General features: G+C 38.4%; 1 protein-coding gene across 2 annotated transcripts in view; it reads right to left on the bottom strand.

Moving 5' to 3' along the window:
* Positions 1–11,728, bottom strand: part of USH2A (usherin) — a gene marked incomplete at both ends in the record, with an annotated part of 700,457 nt that extends 688,729 nt beyond the window's left edge. For both annotated transcript variants that reach the window (XM_080825193.1, XM_080825194.1), the window contains 2 exons: positions 7,511–7,676; positions 11,247–11,728. In XM_080825193.1, coding sequence (XP_080681319.1) covers positions 7,511–7,676; positions 11,247–11,728 — 648 coding nt within the window. The remainder of the gene's footprint in view (positions 1–7,510; positions 7,677–11,246) is intronic.
* Positions 11,729–15,499: the final 3,771 nt, after the last annotated feature.

The following is a 15,499-nucleotide window of genomic DNA, read 5'->3' as shown; positions in this document are numbered from 1 at the left end:
CTCCAGACTTCAAGCTCTATTACAAAGCTGTCATCATCATGGCTTGCTTTAGAACTTGATTGGAGGTCTTTCCATAGGAAAGGTCTTACGGGACTTAAATTTTTGTTGTGAAATATTAGATTGATAACATTCAGGTTTATACAAGTTAAACATTATAATGGGATATGTGATGATTTTCTGCTCATATTAGCTAAACTTTTTGTGTATGTGTGTGTATATATGCATTGTTTATATACTAATGGCTTATAGCCAGTACCAAACAGATTGGATTAGGAACAGGTGGGGAAAAATGGGTTGCTTGTCAGGGGGAAAAAAACCAAACTCCATATCTCTATGTAAACCTCTAAGCTATTTTTTTTCCAGTCTTTTTAATTTAAGACACGATGTATTTCTTTCTAAGAAACTCAGACCTTCACTCTTACTGAAACCTTTTGCTATTTTCACCTCCCAGACCTTGTTCCCATTTTGATCTATTGAATTTTTCCTTCCTCTTCTTGCCCACCTACTTAAATCCTATCTCGCTTCAAGAGTTAATTCACATCTTACCTTCTTTATTCATGTTTCCTGACATACCTGAATAGGAGATGATCATTTCCTGTCTGGAATTCAGATTATCTTACTTTGTTACCCACTTTAAATAGAGGAAAGAAGAAGAGAAGAGATAATGGTTGGCCCTCACCCAGACCAATGAAGACATAATTGAGTGTAGGCATCAGAATATTTTTTCAAGTCTCTATGACATTAATGATTTCTACAATTGAGAATTATTGCCCTGAGCCAAATTCTAGTTCATATGTGCTAAGTATCAAAAATCTGATTCTTGGGCACCTGGGTGGCTCAGATGGTTAGGCATCATGATCTCCAGGTCCTGAATCTAGCCCCACATCAGGCTCCTAGCCAGCTCAGCAGGGAGTCTGCTTCTCCCTCTCCCTCTGACTTTCCCCCTGCTTATGTGCTCTGTCAAATGAATAAATAAAAACCTTTTTAAAAAATCTGATTCTCTTACTAGTGTTTATATTTAAGCAAATGAAACTTATCCATGCACTTGTCCAAGCCAGGAACATGGGATTTATCACAACCCCCTTCCCTTAACCTCCAATTTCTTCCATTGGCAAGTCCTTTGTTTTAAATTCCCAAAGAGCTCTCAAACCTGACCACTTCTCTACATATCTGCTATCATCTCTATAGCTCAAAGTATACTTATATCTCACTGGGGAACATGAGCTCAACCTAACAACCCTGTAATCTTGTCCTCATGCCAACCGTTCTCCTTTACTGGAACCAAAGGGGTTTTTATGAAAAGATCATCTGCTTAGGTCAAACATTTTTCCCTCCTTCTCCTTCTTCCCCCATTACCTGTACCCTACCTAAAACATTTCAGTAGAGTCCCACTGAAAACATTTTAACATGGTCAACAATGTTCTTTAAAATATAGCCTCTTCCAACCCCTCTGACTTATTGCACATGCTGTTCTAGTTTGGTGCCTTCTACCCACACTGGTCTTTTAATTTCTCCCATGCAACATACTCTCTTTTATAAAAGGGTGTTTGTGCTACTTACTCTGCATGTACAGAATGTCCTTCTCCCCTCTCTTTGCCTAGTTGAATCCTATGCATTCTACTGTATACCTTTTGTTATCTACCAAATTGTGTTGCTCACAATCTTAATCCCCAGCGCTTACAAATAGGACCTCAATTGGAAATAGGGTTTTCCCAGATGCAATCAGTTAAAATGAAGTCATACTGAATTAGGGTGGGTCCTAATCCAATATAACCATGTCTTTATAGGACAAGAAGACAGAGACACACAAGGGGAGAAGATAGCCATGTGACAGTGGAGGCAGAGGAAACAAGGAAGGCTACTCCTCTACAGTTTTCAGAGAGAAAGGGAGCATGGTCTTGTGGACACTGTGATTTCAAATTTCTAGCTTCAAGAACTGTGTAAGAATAAATTTCTGTTGTTTTAAGCTACCCAGTTGGTGACTTTTTTTAGGGCCGGCCTGGAAAACTAATACACACGTCTAATGTAATTTCTTCAAGTAAGCCTTCCTTGACTTCAGTGATTTGATCAAACTGTCCTTCATATGATCCCACAGCACATATCAAAGTTATAATTTTGCTTTCATTGGTGTGATTCTTTGTCTTTTTCTAATAGACTGTAAGTTCCATCATAACAGATCATAAAGTGGTTTATCAGACATTATTGTCTTTACACGTCACATTTATGGTGTAAACCAAATAGGCTGGGTTTATCTTTATTCCATATTTGTCATTGGTATCCAATATTTCAAGGAACTACATGATTTTCCTGAAGGTTGCACAATTTAAGTAAAATGTCAAAATTCAAAGCCACACCTTCCTACCAAATATTAGAAGTCACGTGCAAAAACACACAGAGAATAATTTTTACATGGGTGGTTTTACCTCTCTCCATCATCAAGTGGGAAGAAGTCTCCTCTTATTTCTCCTGTATCATAACATGCCTTGGTTCTATACGTCATGGATCCAGTGATCAGGACGGGGTAACCCACTGTAGTTGTTCCGTTCCTGACTGCCGTGAACCAGAGATATACTGAGCAGAACTTTACATAAAATTCCACTCTGTTGTGCATTTAAACCATTTGTCTCAATGAGGAGATAGTTGTAAAATACACTGATTTTAATTATTTGTACAAATCATGCCAATATGGGAAGCATTCCAAATACTTACATTAAAAAATTTACAAACAGAAAAATAATTTATATTTACTTTATAGCTATGTCTTCAGTTCTTGTTTTTTGGGGGTAAGTGGATTCAAATAACTTTATTCCTCAGATCATCATAGTGACCTAGGTCCATGGCAATTTATTATTATTATTATTATTATTATTATTTGCTTAAGGTCAGAAAAACTGGAGACTATAAATCTAGGTTGTAAATTTGACCTAACCTACCTAAGGCCCATTTTCCTCATCTGTGAAATGAAGATAAGCCAATGACACAGAACTATTACAAGCATTTGAAATTTAAACATATACCGTGTTTGATACAGTCTACATAATCAGAGCTCAGTAATGGCAGCTACTATTATCAGCATTTTTAACTAATTCTGAAATATAATTTGATAAATTCTATTGATATTTAATTAGTTTTTGATAACTAAACCTAGTCAACTAATCCAGGGGACATTCAGCAGCTGGAGACAAACAGAAGGCTTTGCGCAAATAGCAATGTTTGACCCTCGCACCCACACATATCAATAGTTAACAGTTTAAAGCATTGGGAAGTATTAAACAATATGGATTGGGATTCTCCTGGAGTGCGGGTTGAGGTGGTGTCCCCGTGAAAATCCCAGCACACAGAGCTTTTTGGACGGAAGGAGGAAGTTTCCATCAGCTTGCATGGACATTCTATGTTCCTTCGATCAACAGAGATACGGAATACTTTTATAAAGTACGCACACGGGCACATATCCCAGAGATTAATTGAGAGACTTGGTTTATCTATTCCAGCAAGTGTTGGCTAAATTGCATTTTCTTTTGCTCCAGAACTATCAATAGTTTCCCTTTTTCAGATTGAATACATAAATCAAAAGAACATATTTCATGAACAAACTGTGATTATAAAACCCCTATTCTTCACCTATTGATTCCTAAAACTTGATTTACCATGCATTCTTTCCTTCATTGTATTAGAACTGCTCTTTTTTTACCTCACCGTGGCTAGAACCGTCTTTGGCTCTTGAACTGTCAGTGTATCCAGGAGCCTTTGGAAGATCATAGAAAATGCATCCAAGCCCACTGCTGAACCCTGTCTTGCTTCCACAGTTGTACTACTTCATCAGTTGCAAGTTATAAATTGTTTTACCATACTTTAGCATAATTACTACAAGGGTTACTATACTCATGATTCTTACCTGCTCTTTGTCCTATAAAATGTGTACAACCCCTTAAGGGAAACCAGTTGTTCCATAAGAAAGTCTGAGCTTTGACTTTTAAATGATAGGCAGCTAAATGTGAAAAAGCTTCCTCGTCATTCTACCTCCCAACCCGTAACAAACTGCTAAAGTAAAACTCTTTTATGTATTTCAAACTTTTTTAAGAAAAAAAAATCAAGAGATCTCTTACAACAACCAAAACCACATGCTGATTCGATATGAAAAGCAAGCTTTAAAAAACCTGCTAATGGTATCAGTGTTCCCTATTTGATAATAAAAAGTCTGAATTGATTTTTTCCAGTTTTAGTATAAAAAATATGACATAACGAATTTCAGCTTGATGTAATTTGAAATAGCCAATATATTAAACCCCAAAGTGAAATTTAAATTGGCAATCGTGTCAGATTCAAGTCCCTGAATGAATATTAATTTAAAAACTAATCATTTTCCAACAGGTTGAAGCTTCAAAATGCTAGTTCTTGAATAAAAGCTGTTAGATCCATTACTATAATATCGGGCAACTTTTGTTTAAGAAACTAGACCTTCAGTGTTCCATATGTCTGACTCCTCTTGGCATCTTTTTTGCTCAGGGATTTAATTATTTAAAACTCATTTCTTTTTTTGGAATTTGGGAAATGAAAATTCTGATTTTACTGATGGAAAGCTGGTATGGAGTGAACTGTCTGAGGTAAGGTGTAAGGTCAGATCTGTTCATTAATTTTATGTTACTAACCCTTTGTAAGTTAAATTCTGGTTTCTGAGCCAATTTTATGAGTAAAGGTGTATGTTTTATTTTTACACATATATGCATACACACACACACATGCACACTCCATATAAATTCATTCATTTGTGGTCATATTAGAAGATGAGTAAAAATATGCATACATATTAATTAGGCTTGCAATTTGAAATGAGACTAAACCAGATTATCAGTTATGTGTTCTATCCCATGCCCAGCATGATGGAAGTCTCTAATCCCCAAGTCAAACAGAATTTGGATGTATGATATAATAATGCAACAGTAAGTTGCCTTTAATATAAAAATATACTCTTTGCAGTTATACTGTGAAAGAATTACAAGTTGCACTTGTCCCCATCCTGGCCATAAAAATCTGCCAAAAAAATGTTTCTCTATGAACACCAGACAGCATGGAGAAGCAGGAAAATGCACAAGCCCAATGGTCAGCTCACGGAGCTGCCTCCATCACTTACATCTAGACAACCCTATAAAACTCAAGTGATTTCTAAACTTCAACTGTGCCTCGCCCCCCACACTCCACTTACTTTTTTATGTGAATTCAGAAGGAATTCAAGGAGGCCTCCTTTTGTCACCTAGTCCAAACCTCTTTTTATGGAAGGAAGGAAGGAAGTCAAATGGTTTTTTTAAGACTACAGAGAAGAATTACCTGAATAAATTATCCCTACATCTGATCTCTTGTCCTCCCCACTACTTTACAGCAACCTTTAAAGAAAGAGCACATTCCTTTTAAAACATCTATAAAATGAATTATTATAAATTTCATAGTATCTTCAATGTGTTCAGACTGGTGTCCAATTTAAAGGAACCCTAGGCAGATCTCCAATTGAGAATAAATAATCACTAATTTTCCTTTGAATGAATCCAGATTCTCATAATGCTGGGTTGTCCCCAAATGCACCAAGAAATGCCAGGCGAACAAATGACTGATCTGTATGGTAGTCCTAATGTTTTAGGACTGTTCTGTTGTTTTAACTTACAATGTAGAATGGGGGAAAACTTATGTAAAAATAAATTTTAAAAAGTAGTACACAGATTGGAAAGGACAAGTTTTCTCTTGATAGTCCAACAGATATGAAATAAAGCAGCCTCATTAAATCATAAGTACTTTAACCTTTTCTTGAAAGAAGGGAAAGATTTAAAGATTTATAAAGAAATTTTTGCCTAAACTAGAAAATGACTCATATTTGACATGTATTGAAATGATAATGCTGATTTCAATAGGCACTCTAAGAACATTTTACTCCCAGGAGAGTAATTCAGTCATGGTTACCTTTTCACATTTGGATTTTAAACTTTCTTTTGTAAAGCTTTTAATGTACTACTGCCTGCCAAAACATAGCACAGTTTCACAGATAAGGCAAAATAAAGAGAAGTCAAAAACATTTTTTATCATTGTTGATGCAAGATTACGCAACAAACATTATCTATGTGACATCTTCTGATTTCCTTTCCTCAACAGTTTCTATTTCCCTATTTTTTAACATTATAACCTAATTGGGCCGCACTGGTCAGCGGGTGGGATGGACAATGTCAAGATACGGAACATATGAGTTCCCTATCTATAAGTACTGGGAAATGAGAGGTAAGCACAACCAGATTGAATCCATCGTGTGCTAACCATGGCCTTAAAACCAGGCATGACTTAACCTCCTTTCAAACCTGGTGCTATGGAAATACCACTCACTGTCAATTGCATTTGATAAACTCAAATCCTAAGTAAAAGCTGAGTAGATAAGGCAAAACACACTGATCAGATATTCCTCTGTCAATACCTTCCTATAGAAATCAATCATTGTTACCTCTCTGCATTCATATTTCAAATTTTCTCCCTAAGGCTCTTAATGTACTACTATGGCAAGACGCAGTGGAATTTCAGTTACAATCAGGCAAAACAAGGATATGTACGAAGTGTATTGAAATCCTCAAGAATGATATCTGTGCTAAAATAAACTTTAAAACCTAGAGAACAATTCTCAAGGCCCTTGAAGGAATTCTACTTCCGACCTGCTTCAGGTTGCAAGAACAATGTGAGACATCAGAGATTATTGCCATAATAAGAATGAGGGCAAAACCGTCCTTTCCTGTGAATGGGGTTTGCATGAAACACTCTTCAGCCACCCCTATGAGCTCATGGGGTGGGGACTGCTGTACACTGGACCTCTGGTATGAAAGCCACATGTGGGGACTTTTGGCTACATTGGGCCATTCTAGGACCCTGAAAAGAAGAAAGGATAAACTCCATCTCCATTCCCAGGAACTGTAAAATACCAGATTTCTCACCGTTATCTCAGTCTTTAGCAGCTTCTAAGGCTAAAACAAACCGTGACTGACAACTAAAGTAATCATATAACACTTTTTGAGCATCTGAAGTGTAAAGTTCATTAGTTCTAAGGTCAGCATTTTAATGCAACAGCCAAATTTTATTCACATCATCAGTCGCAATCTGCAAGAGACAGCTGTAAAAACCAGGCGGGGGCTTTAATGCTGCCATAACTAGTAAAATCAGTACCAGTCCCTGAAAGAGCCTGCCACTTTTTTTTTTTAACATAATATACTAACCAAATTAAATAAAAATTTCCTAAGAATCTCATTATCCCAAAGAGCACCGTCCCAAGCTTTGGTGGGAGTTTTCACAGCAATTTTGAGGGGGGGACTATCAAGAGCGACATCACCAGGTCATTTAAATGTTATTTTTCTTTAGTTGTCATTTACACATAAATGAAATCGAAAAGAACAGCTCCAGACCTTGTGGGAAGATGCCATTTAAAGGAAAGAAAGGAAGACAGATCCTTGTGTTTAACCAAATGTTAAATATTTTTTATTTTACTCACCTGCACACTAAGATGAATCCATTTCTTCACAAGAATTCTCCCCAGTGTCATTACTTTTATTGGAGGCTGCAAACCATTTACTGTGCGATAATAAAACATGGTCTCTTTCTCGGATATTGTAAGTTTGAACACAATCTGCCCATCCGCAGTCTTTTCTATAACACACCTTAGGAAGCAACCAAGAGAGAGAAAAGATCAGCATCCAACTAAAAGACATGCTAAGGCATTGTGCAGTTACAGTGGTGTGAAAATCACCCCAAACTCCCCTCAGAGGGGCACCCAGTGAATGAGTGCCTGAATCCTGAATGCCATTATATTCAGAGCAAGTTATACTCATTGTACTCCAATTAAGAAGCCCTTTTATTTAAAAAAAAAAAATGGGAATTCTTATATACAATATACTCCCCAGAACCTCAAAACCTTTTACGAGATTCATGATGAAAACGAAAGTGCTTGAATCATCGGGCAAAACCAACATTTAGCCTGTTGGCTCATTAGTCTTCTGCTATTTCTTTTGTAGGAAGTGGTACAAGACACGACGTCCTGCTTGGGGATTGAGTCATCCATGCAAAAAAAAAATTTTTTTTAATGTAAAGAGAATTTGGTGTCCATAGAAGACTCAAAAGTGCTAGCCCTGAAGTCAGAATTGCTCTATTGAATTCCCATGATGAAATGGAGAATGGACAATTGCACTCAGACTCTACTTACTTCCTCATCAACTGGCCAGAAGCCAAAGCCAGTGTCTGTAAGAGCTCTCCATGGCCACACAACCCAACTGAGGCACTGACAGGACATTAATGATCTTGAATGAAAGATCATACAATCTTCTAAAGACCACAGTGAAATAATATTTTGATAAAACAGAAGAATGTTCAGAAATGTTCTAGGTCTTACATCCGGCCAATTACCCAGTTATTTTTTAAAAAATCAATTCTATTCTCATCATAGTGGCACAATTTTCCCATCCCTGTAAATAGACAAATGGTGTTTTTATAAATGTTTATTTTCTACGTTAATTTATGTTTCATATAAATTATCTTATGTTGAGTGTATGACTGCATGTTTTGGGCCACTCTGTACCCCCTGAGCAGAAACAGCTATGAAGTGAAGCCTCATCCCTCTCTCTCACATTTCAATCTAGAGAGTCAACTTCTTAGCAGAAGACAGAACATGATGAATGCTTGCTAGTAGCCTCCTGAGTGGATTACTCCCAAAGATCTGCTATTTAAAGACAAGTATCACTGATATTAGCTATTAACATCTCCCCAAATAACTAGTTCTTAAAGATGCCCATCAACCTGCATATCACAGACAAGAACTCAACAGGAAGAAGAACTTCACCAGGTCATGGAGGGGTCTGCCTCCTACTCAACTCAGGCATATCCAGGGCCATGCCTATCCTGGAATCCTTTTCTCTGGTTCAGGGTAGCTTAAGAGGCCTTCATTGGTGTTCAGTTAACACACTGTGCTGCCTTAGTAATGGTACCAATCGATCTGTCTTCCCCCATTAGCTCACGAGTTTTCTGAGAACAGCAGAACCAGGTATACAGCAGACAAAAAAACCAAGGAGTCGAAGACCAAATCAAGAAGAGGAAGCATCAAAGAAACAAAGGTAAGATAGGGCCAAGCAAGAACTATTGCTAAAGAGGTTTTAAAACTTTCCTTAAAGGTCACATTTTCCACAGTTTATTCCTTCTCACTTGCATGTACATTTTCCTGGAGTTGAGAGGTGAAAATAAGATTGGAGACCACTTAATAGTTACTATTTCACTGTTTTCCTATATTTTGTATATTTTTTGGTGATAAAGTTATGAGAACAAGGATATTTTTAACACAGGCAAACAGGTTCAACTTTATAGAAATTCTACTGTGATTTTTTTTTCCTTTTAACCCTCTGGTGGGTTGATATTTCTAAATCCCTGGGATGAAATTGCTGTCTCTTGACCCCCTGCCTCCAGGTGTCCAGGTCTCAAACAACCTAAGAAGAGTTTGCCTCTACTCATTTTTCTTGAGTTTAAATCAACAAGTTAAAATTTGACCATTACTCAAGAATGTATTTGCCAAATGCAGGCTTATTTTCCCAAGCTTACTGAAAATGCATTTCTTAATATGTTATTGATTATCTTCCTTGCTATTTTGTTTGCTTGTAAACATACTAGCTTTGGTAGATAATGAATGTGAGAGGAAGGCAGGTAGCAAAATATTTAGGAACTGGATTTATTCTGCTCCTGGATAAACAATAATTGGATAATCCATGCTTTGTTTGTTTTACTTATCTAGTGCAAACACCCCGAAATTCCCCCAATTCCCATAGTTATTTTAGTTTTGAGAATGGAAACGACCTTGATGCATGGGACTCTCTAGACCGTAAACCATGTGCCACTGCCTCTATCAATACCCCTGTCTTGTTTATACAAAATGAAACCAATAGAAGAAGAATTTGGTAGAGACTTATCCCACGGAAAAAAACTTGGGGAAAAAATAATTCTCCCTAGCCATATTTGTCAACAGACAATTTTTAAGACTCTTTGGACCCTTTACATAAACTGAGTAGGTTGGATTTACTGACATTTCATACAGTAAAAAAACAAAACAAATAAACAAAAAACCTAAGGTTTGCTTTTACAGGAGATACAGAAATAGAGATAATGGTTTGTGATCATTTTAACTGCAAATGAAAAAAAAATGCCAACTTTCACTTGGCAAATTAAAACTAAACACGAAAGACATTTAAGTCATATTTGCTTATGAGATTATAAGACTTTTCTGGTTTGTTTCACAAGTTTTTAGATATTTGGCCAACACTCTCAAACAAAGAAACTGTCAGAAGGAGAAGAGTCACAAACCCTACAGGAAGAAAAAAGATAAGCAAAAAAAAGGTCTCAAAATTTCCTTACTTATTCAAACCTCCAGATTGGCTCTAAACACTTAGGGAAAACAAGTGAGAGGTCAGTTTTAGAGGCTATTACAGAATGAAACACAGGTGATTATACAGACTCACAAAAAATAATGGGAAGGAAGCCCCCAGTCCACTCACCAAAAGCATTTCTACTATGATCGATGGCATAAAAGCTTTTGGGAATCTCTTATGCTTACCTATATATATCCTATCAGAAAACACCACAAGGTAAAGGGTCAAAAGCTGGTATGTTCTCAGAGTTAGAGGATTATTCATGTGTTCAACTCATATGATTGGGTTATCTTCCATGAGTCAAACAAACATCTCTTCCTGGGAAAATCAGGATGAATAAAACACAGTCCTAAGCCCTCGGAGAGCTCTCTGCCTGATGAGAATTTTACACTCTGGCAGGAGCGGGCTGTTTATAAAAACCTAGATCAGAACTTAGAAAACAGCAATCATTTGTACCACTAGCCCCTACACGTTAAAACTCACACTGAGCCTGGCTGAGCCTCTGAAGACCAAGACCAAAGTATTGGCTCAGTGGCTGGGAGATGAATGAGACGGGGAAACAGATCTGCCTGCAATGAAACTGTTTTTACATATTCTTTTTTGAGGGCTCACTTCACCCACGATAAAGGAGGAACGAAATCTAAATTTCGGGGGGGAAGTTTGGAAAATAAACCTGAAGAGGAAGACTAGCAAAGGAGTTGACCTTCGATCGCGCGAAGTCCAGGGTTAGCCTTCATTTCTAGTTGAGAATCCGTGTGGCCATCGTCGTCACCACTACGGATTGTCCAGGACCCCAGGAAAGCTCACACTCACTCTACTACTTACATTACACCCTCTCGCTCAGGTTTCAGCCACACGGCTAGAGTGAATGACGCCGCCAGGCTCGGAGGAGGAGGAGAAGAAAAGCAATTCTTGTGACTTCCAAAAATAAAACTTGTGGAATCGCTCTGGCAGTTGGGACACAGATCACGCTCGTCTGCTGTGATGCAGCTCCTGAGGCCTTTGGAAAAGAGGGCCGTGTAGACGGGAGTTGAAGATCTATAGGGGCAATCCTGAATGCAAAGCCGCTGGGTACAGAACCCGAGACCCGCAGCAGCAGAGCTGTGACAAAAAGTGCTTCGGTCTGGGAGTCCACACGTCGCTTGGGTTGGCACAAGTGACACGTTCTTGAAAGCTCCCACATTCTCCAGCCTTGGGAAAAGACCCCGCGAGTCAGCCAAGGAGATGGCGGCGAAATACATAAAGATCAAGGTTTCGGTGACACGCGTCAAGAAGCAGAAGCCCAGGGAAAGAGCCCAGCCATTCATGTTCACCAAAAAGCATGCTTCTCCTAGCAAAGCATTCCTAAGTAAAAAATAAGGCCAATGCCACTCGCCAGCCACACTTTGAAGCGGGGTGCTCTAAGTGATGTTGAGATACTCCATTTTCAGGAAACCGCATACACGTTTTCACACCGAGGTAACACCAGAGACGTTCTGGGCCATGGCGAAGGCATGAGTAGCAGCTGGTGTCTGGGAAGCAAAAACAAAGTGTCAAGGAAAAGCTGCTACATCGTTAAAATTTAAGTTCATCCCAGGCTTGAGGACTCTGAGCCCCCGACAGAAAACACTGTTGAAATTCTCAAAGAAAAAACACTTGGAAGTACATTGTCTAGAGGAAGAGACTCCTTCCTTCGGTAACCGTCTTCATTTTGGGGGGAGATCAGATACCGGAATAGTCCACAGGACGACCAGTCTTATAAATACCAGCTATACATGGATACCTAGATATTTTTGAGCCTATATTTCACCAGCAGCCATTTCGGATTACCACTCTACCCCAGGGAATTAGCGCTATCTACTTAACAAGGGAAAGAATTGCATAGATTTTCTTTTCACACACACCTTATGTTGTAGCCCACAGCTAACTTACAGCTGTCCGAAATAAAGCTGGCAAAGCACTTTGGGCCTTTCCCCCCATCCCAGCATGTGCAGCAACTTTAAGCTCACAGTAAAGCTGATTAGAAACCCAACACCATCTGTCCGTCCTATGCCTTAGTATTTAGCAAACGTTTGTGTTCGTGTTTCCTCCTATGACTATGTATTTGTAGGTTAAATATGGACCCCTAATACTGCGTAAGTAATTGTCCTGATAAATAAGCTGAAGTACCATTTCTTTATTGCATTTCAACCAGTCCCCTCAGTGTGACAAATGGCTCTTCCCAGGACCGCTGTCCCTCGTTGCCTGGCAACGCTGTGGTAACCCCTGGGTTACTCTCAGCAAATAGGCCACAGCGGCAGGAATGCAGCAAGGAAGACCTGGGGGCCCGAGGAGAGCATTCTGCATGGCAAACACTAGGTTACCTGAAACTCAGAGCCTCAGAGCGCAGTCCGCTTGGTGGCCCGCCCGGAACTGAGCTCCCCAAGCTTCCAGCAGGTGCTTCAAGCAGTGGGAGGGACCTGGACGGGGCCAGGCCTGCATAATTTTAAAGTAGCAGTACACCTGATCCTATAATCCCTGTTGTGCCCCTCCCCTTGCCCGCTTTCAGGCACCTCAATCCATGTAATCATGGAATCAAAGTGATCTGCCGCTATTAGTAACACAAGGGGTCATCTCTAGGGTTCTCTCTTTTCTGGGGAGCAAAATGGAATTCTAAACCTTAATATACTGACGCGCTACAAGCTTGGTTCATGGATATAAGTTTCTCTTACGGCTGCCTTCTTCGCCCCTGGGGACCCTGTTCTAGATACACATTTCTCTATATCGTGAGGAGCATCTGATGGTATTTCTAAATGTTGCATCTGGAAATGGGAGATTTTAATTCAACTACAGAAGCAATAGGACTATTGACTTTTTAGCTGCCTAACTGGATATGAATGTGTATATATTTATGAGTGCATGTTTGATATCAATTCTATCCAGGACTCTCTTTCCTACTTTCTGGGGTATCTCGTCCTAGACGAGAAATATCCTGAAGCAACCGATACTTCTCTTGCTCCGATCTTATAGATGGAAATTTGTCTGGGCAACAACCAGTCCTTTGTGGTTCTGTTTTCTATAAGTTATCTTATTTAGAGACATGTTTAGAAATGAGAGAAATGTTTTAGGGTGTTTTTTATTAGTAAGGCAGCCAGAGACAAGCCCCAAGTGTCATCTCTTCAGCTTCCTCTACTTTCTCTTCAATGAGAGATCTGGAAACCACAACCTTTTATATATCAACCTGATCAGAACTAGTTGCTTCTAGAGGAGCCTTTTATCTTTTGTCAAAATATCCTATTTTCTACTTCTTGATTATTACAATCTTGCAAGGGCAAATTTCATTAAAAAGAAGACCAGCTAATACGTAGAGCCTTGAGAATCTGGGGGAAATTGAAAATAGATACATAGGACGCAGTGAATTAGACAAATGCATTATTCAGACCTGTTACAAAACACTCACGTTTGTCTTTTAAAAAGTTATTCAATCACTGGCTTCCCCTTATGCCTTGTGAATCCAAGGCCTAACCTTTTAAACCGTGTAACTACAGTGTATCTTTTGGGTCACCATTCTGGGGAATAAGAATTCTTCTACCACGTAACTGCTGCTTTGTAGTAGGAAGTCATGACTCAAAATAGACAATCTAAGATTAGCGATTCTGCTCCACGTTCGGAAATTCTGCCTGTAACTTGCGAAGGCAGACAACGGATTGACACATCTCTCAACTTTTGCAGTTCGGTCCTATCAATCCTGAGGACACGTCAGGTAAACGAATTGGGCACCAACAGTTCCACCACCCCTAGAAACTGCCTGAGAAATAAGTAGAGAAAAAGTATACAGGAGGGAAGTTCAGCTAAACATGTAGCTATAAGCTTTGGTTTTTTTTTTCTTCTTTTATTTTTTTCATCTATTTCTGTGGCTTCTCTGGGTAGTTTGGTTTAGGTTGGCCGCAGTCAGATGGTCTGATCTGGCCTCACTGTTTCAACCAACAGTTGTCTTGACAGTCTTGGGAGTCTAATCCCAGGCTCATTCTGACAGTAGCAGAAAAACTCCCAGCCATATAAGATGGGAGGCCACCATGTGCAAGGACATTCCATGCCTCTGCTGGTGTCACATTTGCTGATGTTCCACTGGCAAGAGCAAGTCACATGACCAAGCCCAGACTCAAGGTTATAAAATAGACTCCACACGTCAAAGAAGGAATGGCGAAGTCACACTGCAAAGGGACACACACACAGAATGCAAAGAATTTGTGACCGTTTTGCAACCTACCACAGAACTTCTAGCAATTTCTTTTTCTAATTGTAAAGACATCATGTCACATTGAATCCTTAGTTCCTTGTTCTGAATAAGTCAAGAAAATGGGGTTTTAATTAGACAATTCTAAGCAAGTTCATACTCATTCTGGAAAAACTTACTGTAATAAGCTTAGTTTTTCAAGCACTTGAGAATAAGTTTTAATGGGCAAAATCAAGTTGTATTTCCTATTCCTATGGGTTTGTAGCACCCAGGAAATTGCTATTAAAATTGTTGAACTTCTAACATAACTGATCAAGGAAAAATAACAGATGAATTATAATAATGGGTATGAAAATATAGGTATAAACTAGGTATAACCTGATTACAAGTATAAAAAATATTGTAGATAATTTTATGAGAACTGTACTTGAATTCTTAGGCAAATTATTAATTTCTAAAAACATTTCCAACCTAAGCTAATTCGAGAAGACAACTAGAAACAACCCAAATTAGTTAAACTAATTCTAATTTTTACACTCTTACAAATGGAATAAAAGAAAATATTTCCCAATTTACTTTATGAGGCTAGTATAACTTTGACACACATATTAAAGAAAAAACAGAAGAATATAAAAAAGAAAAATTATAGGTCATTCTAAGGTACATAAACTCAAAAAAGAATTCTGAATAAAACATAAGCAAATTGAATCCATAAGTGTACAAAAAGATTGAAAGATTAAATCTCCTGACAAAGTTGGGCTCATTTCAGAATTACAAAATTCACTTGAACTTTAAAAACATATTAATATAATTCACCATAAAAATATATTAAAGAAAAAAAAATTCGTGTGATTTGTTTGGGACCAAAATCCTTAAGAAAAGA

The sequence above is a fragment of the Martes martes genome, assembly GCF_963455335.1.
Source record: "Martes martes genome assembly, chromosome: 15".
Classification (NCBI taxonomy): Eukaryota; Metazoa; Chordata; class Mammalia; order Carnivora; family Mustelidae; genus Martes; species Martes martes.
This window is presented reverse-complemented; position numbering and strand designations above follow the sequence as displayed.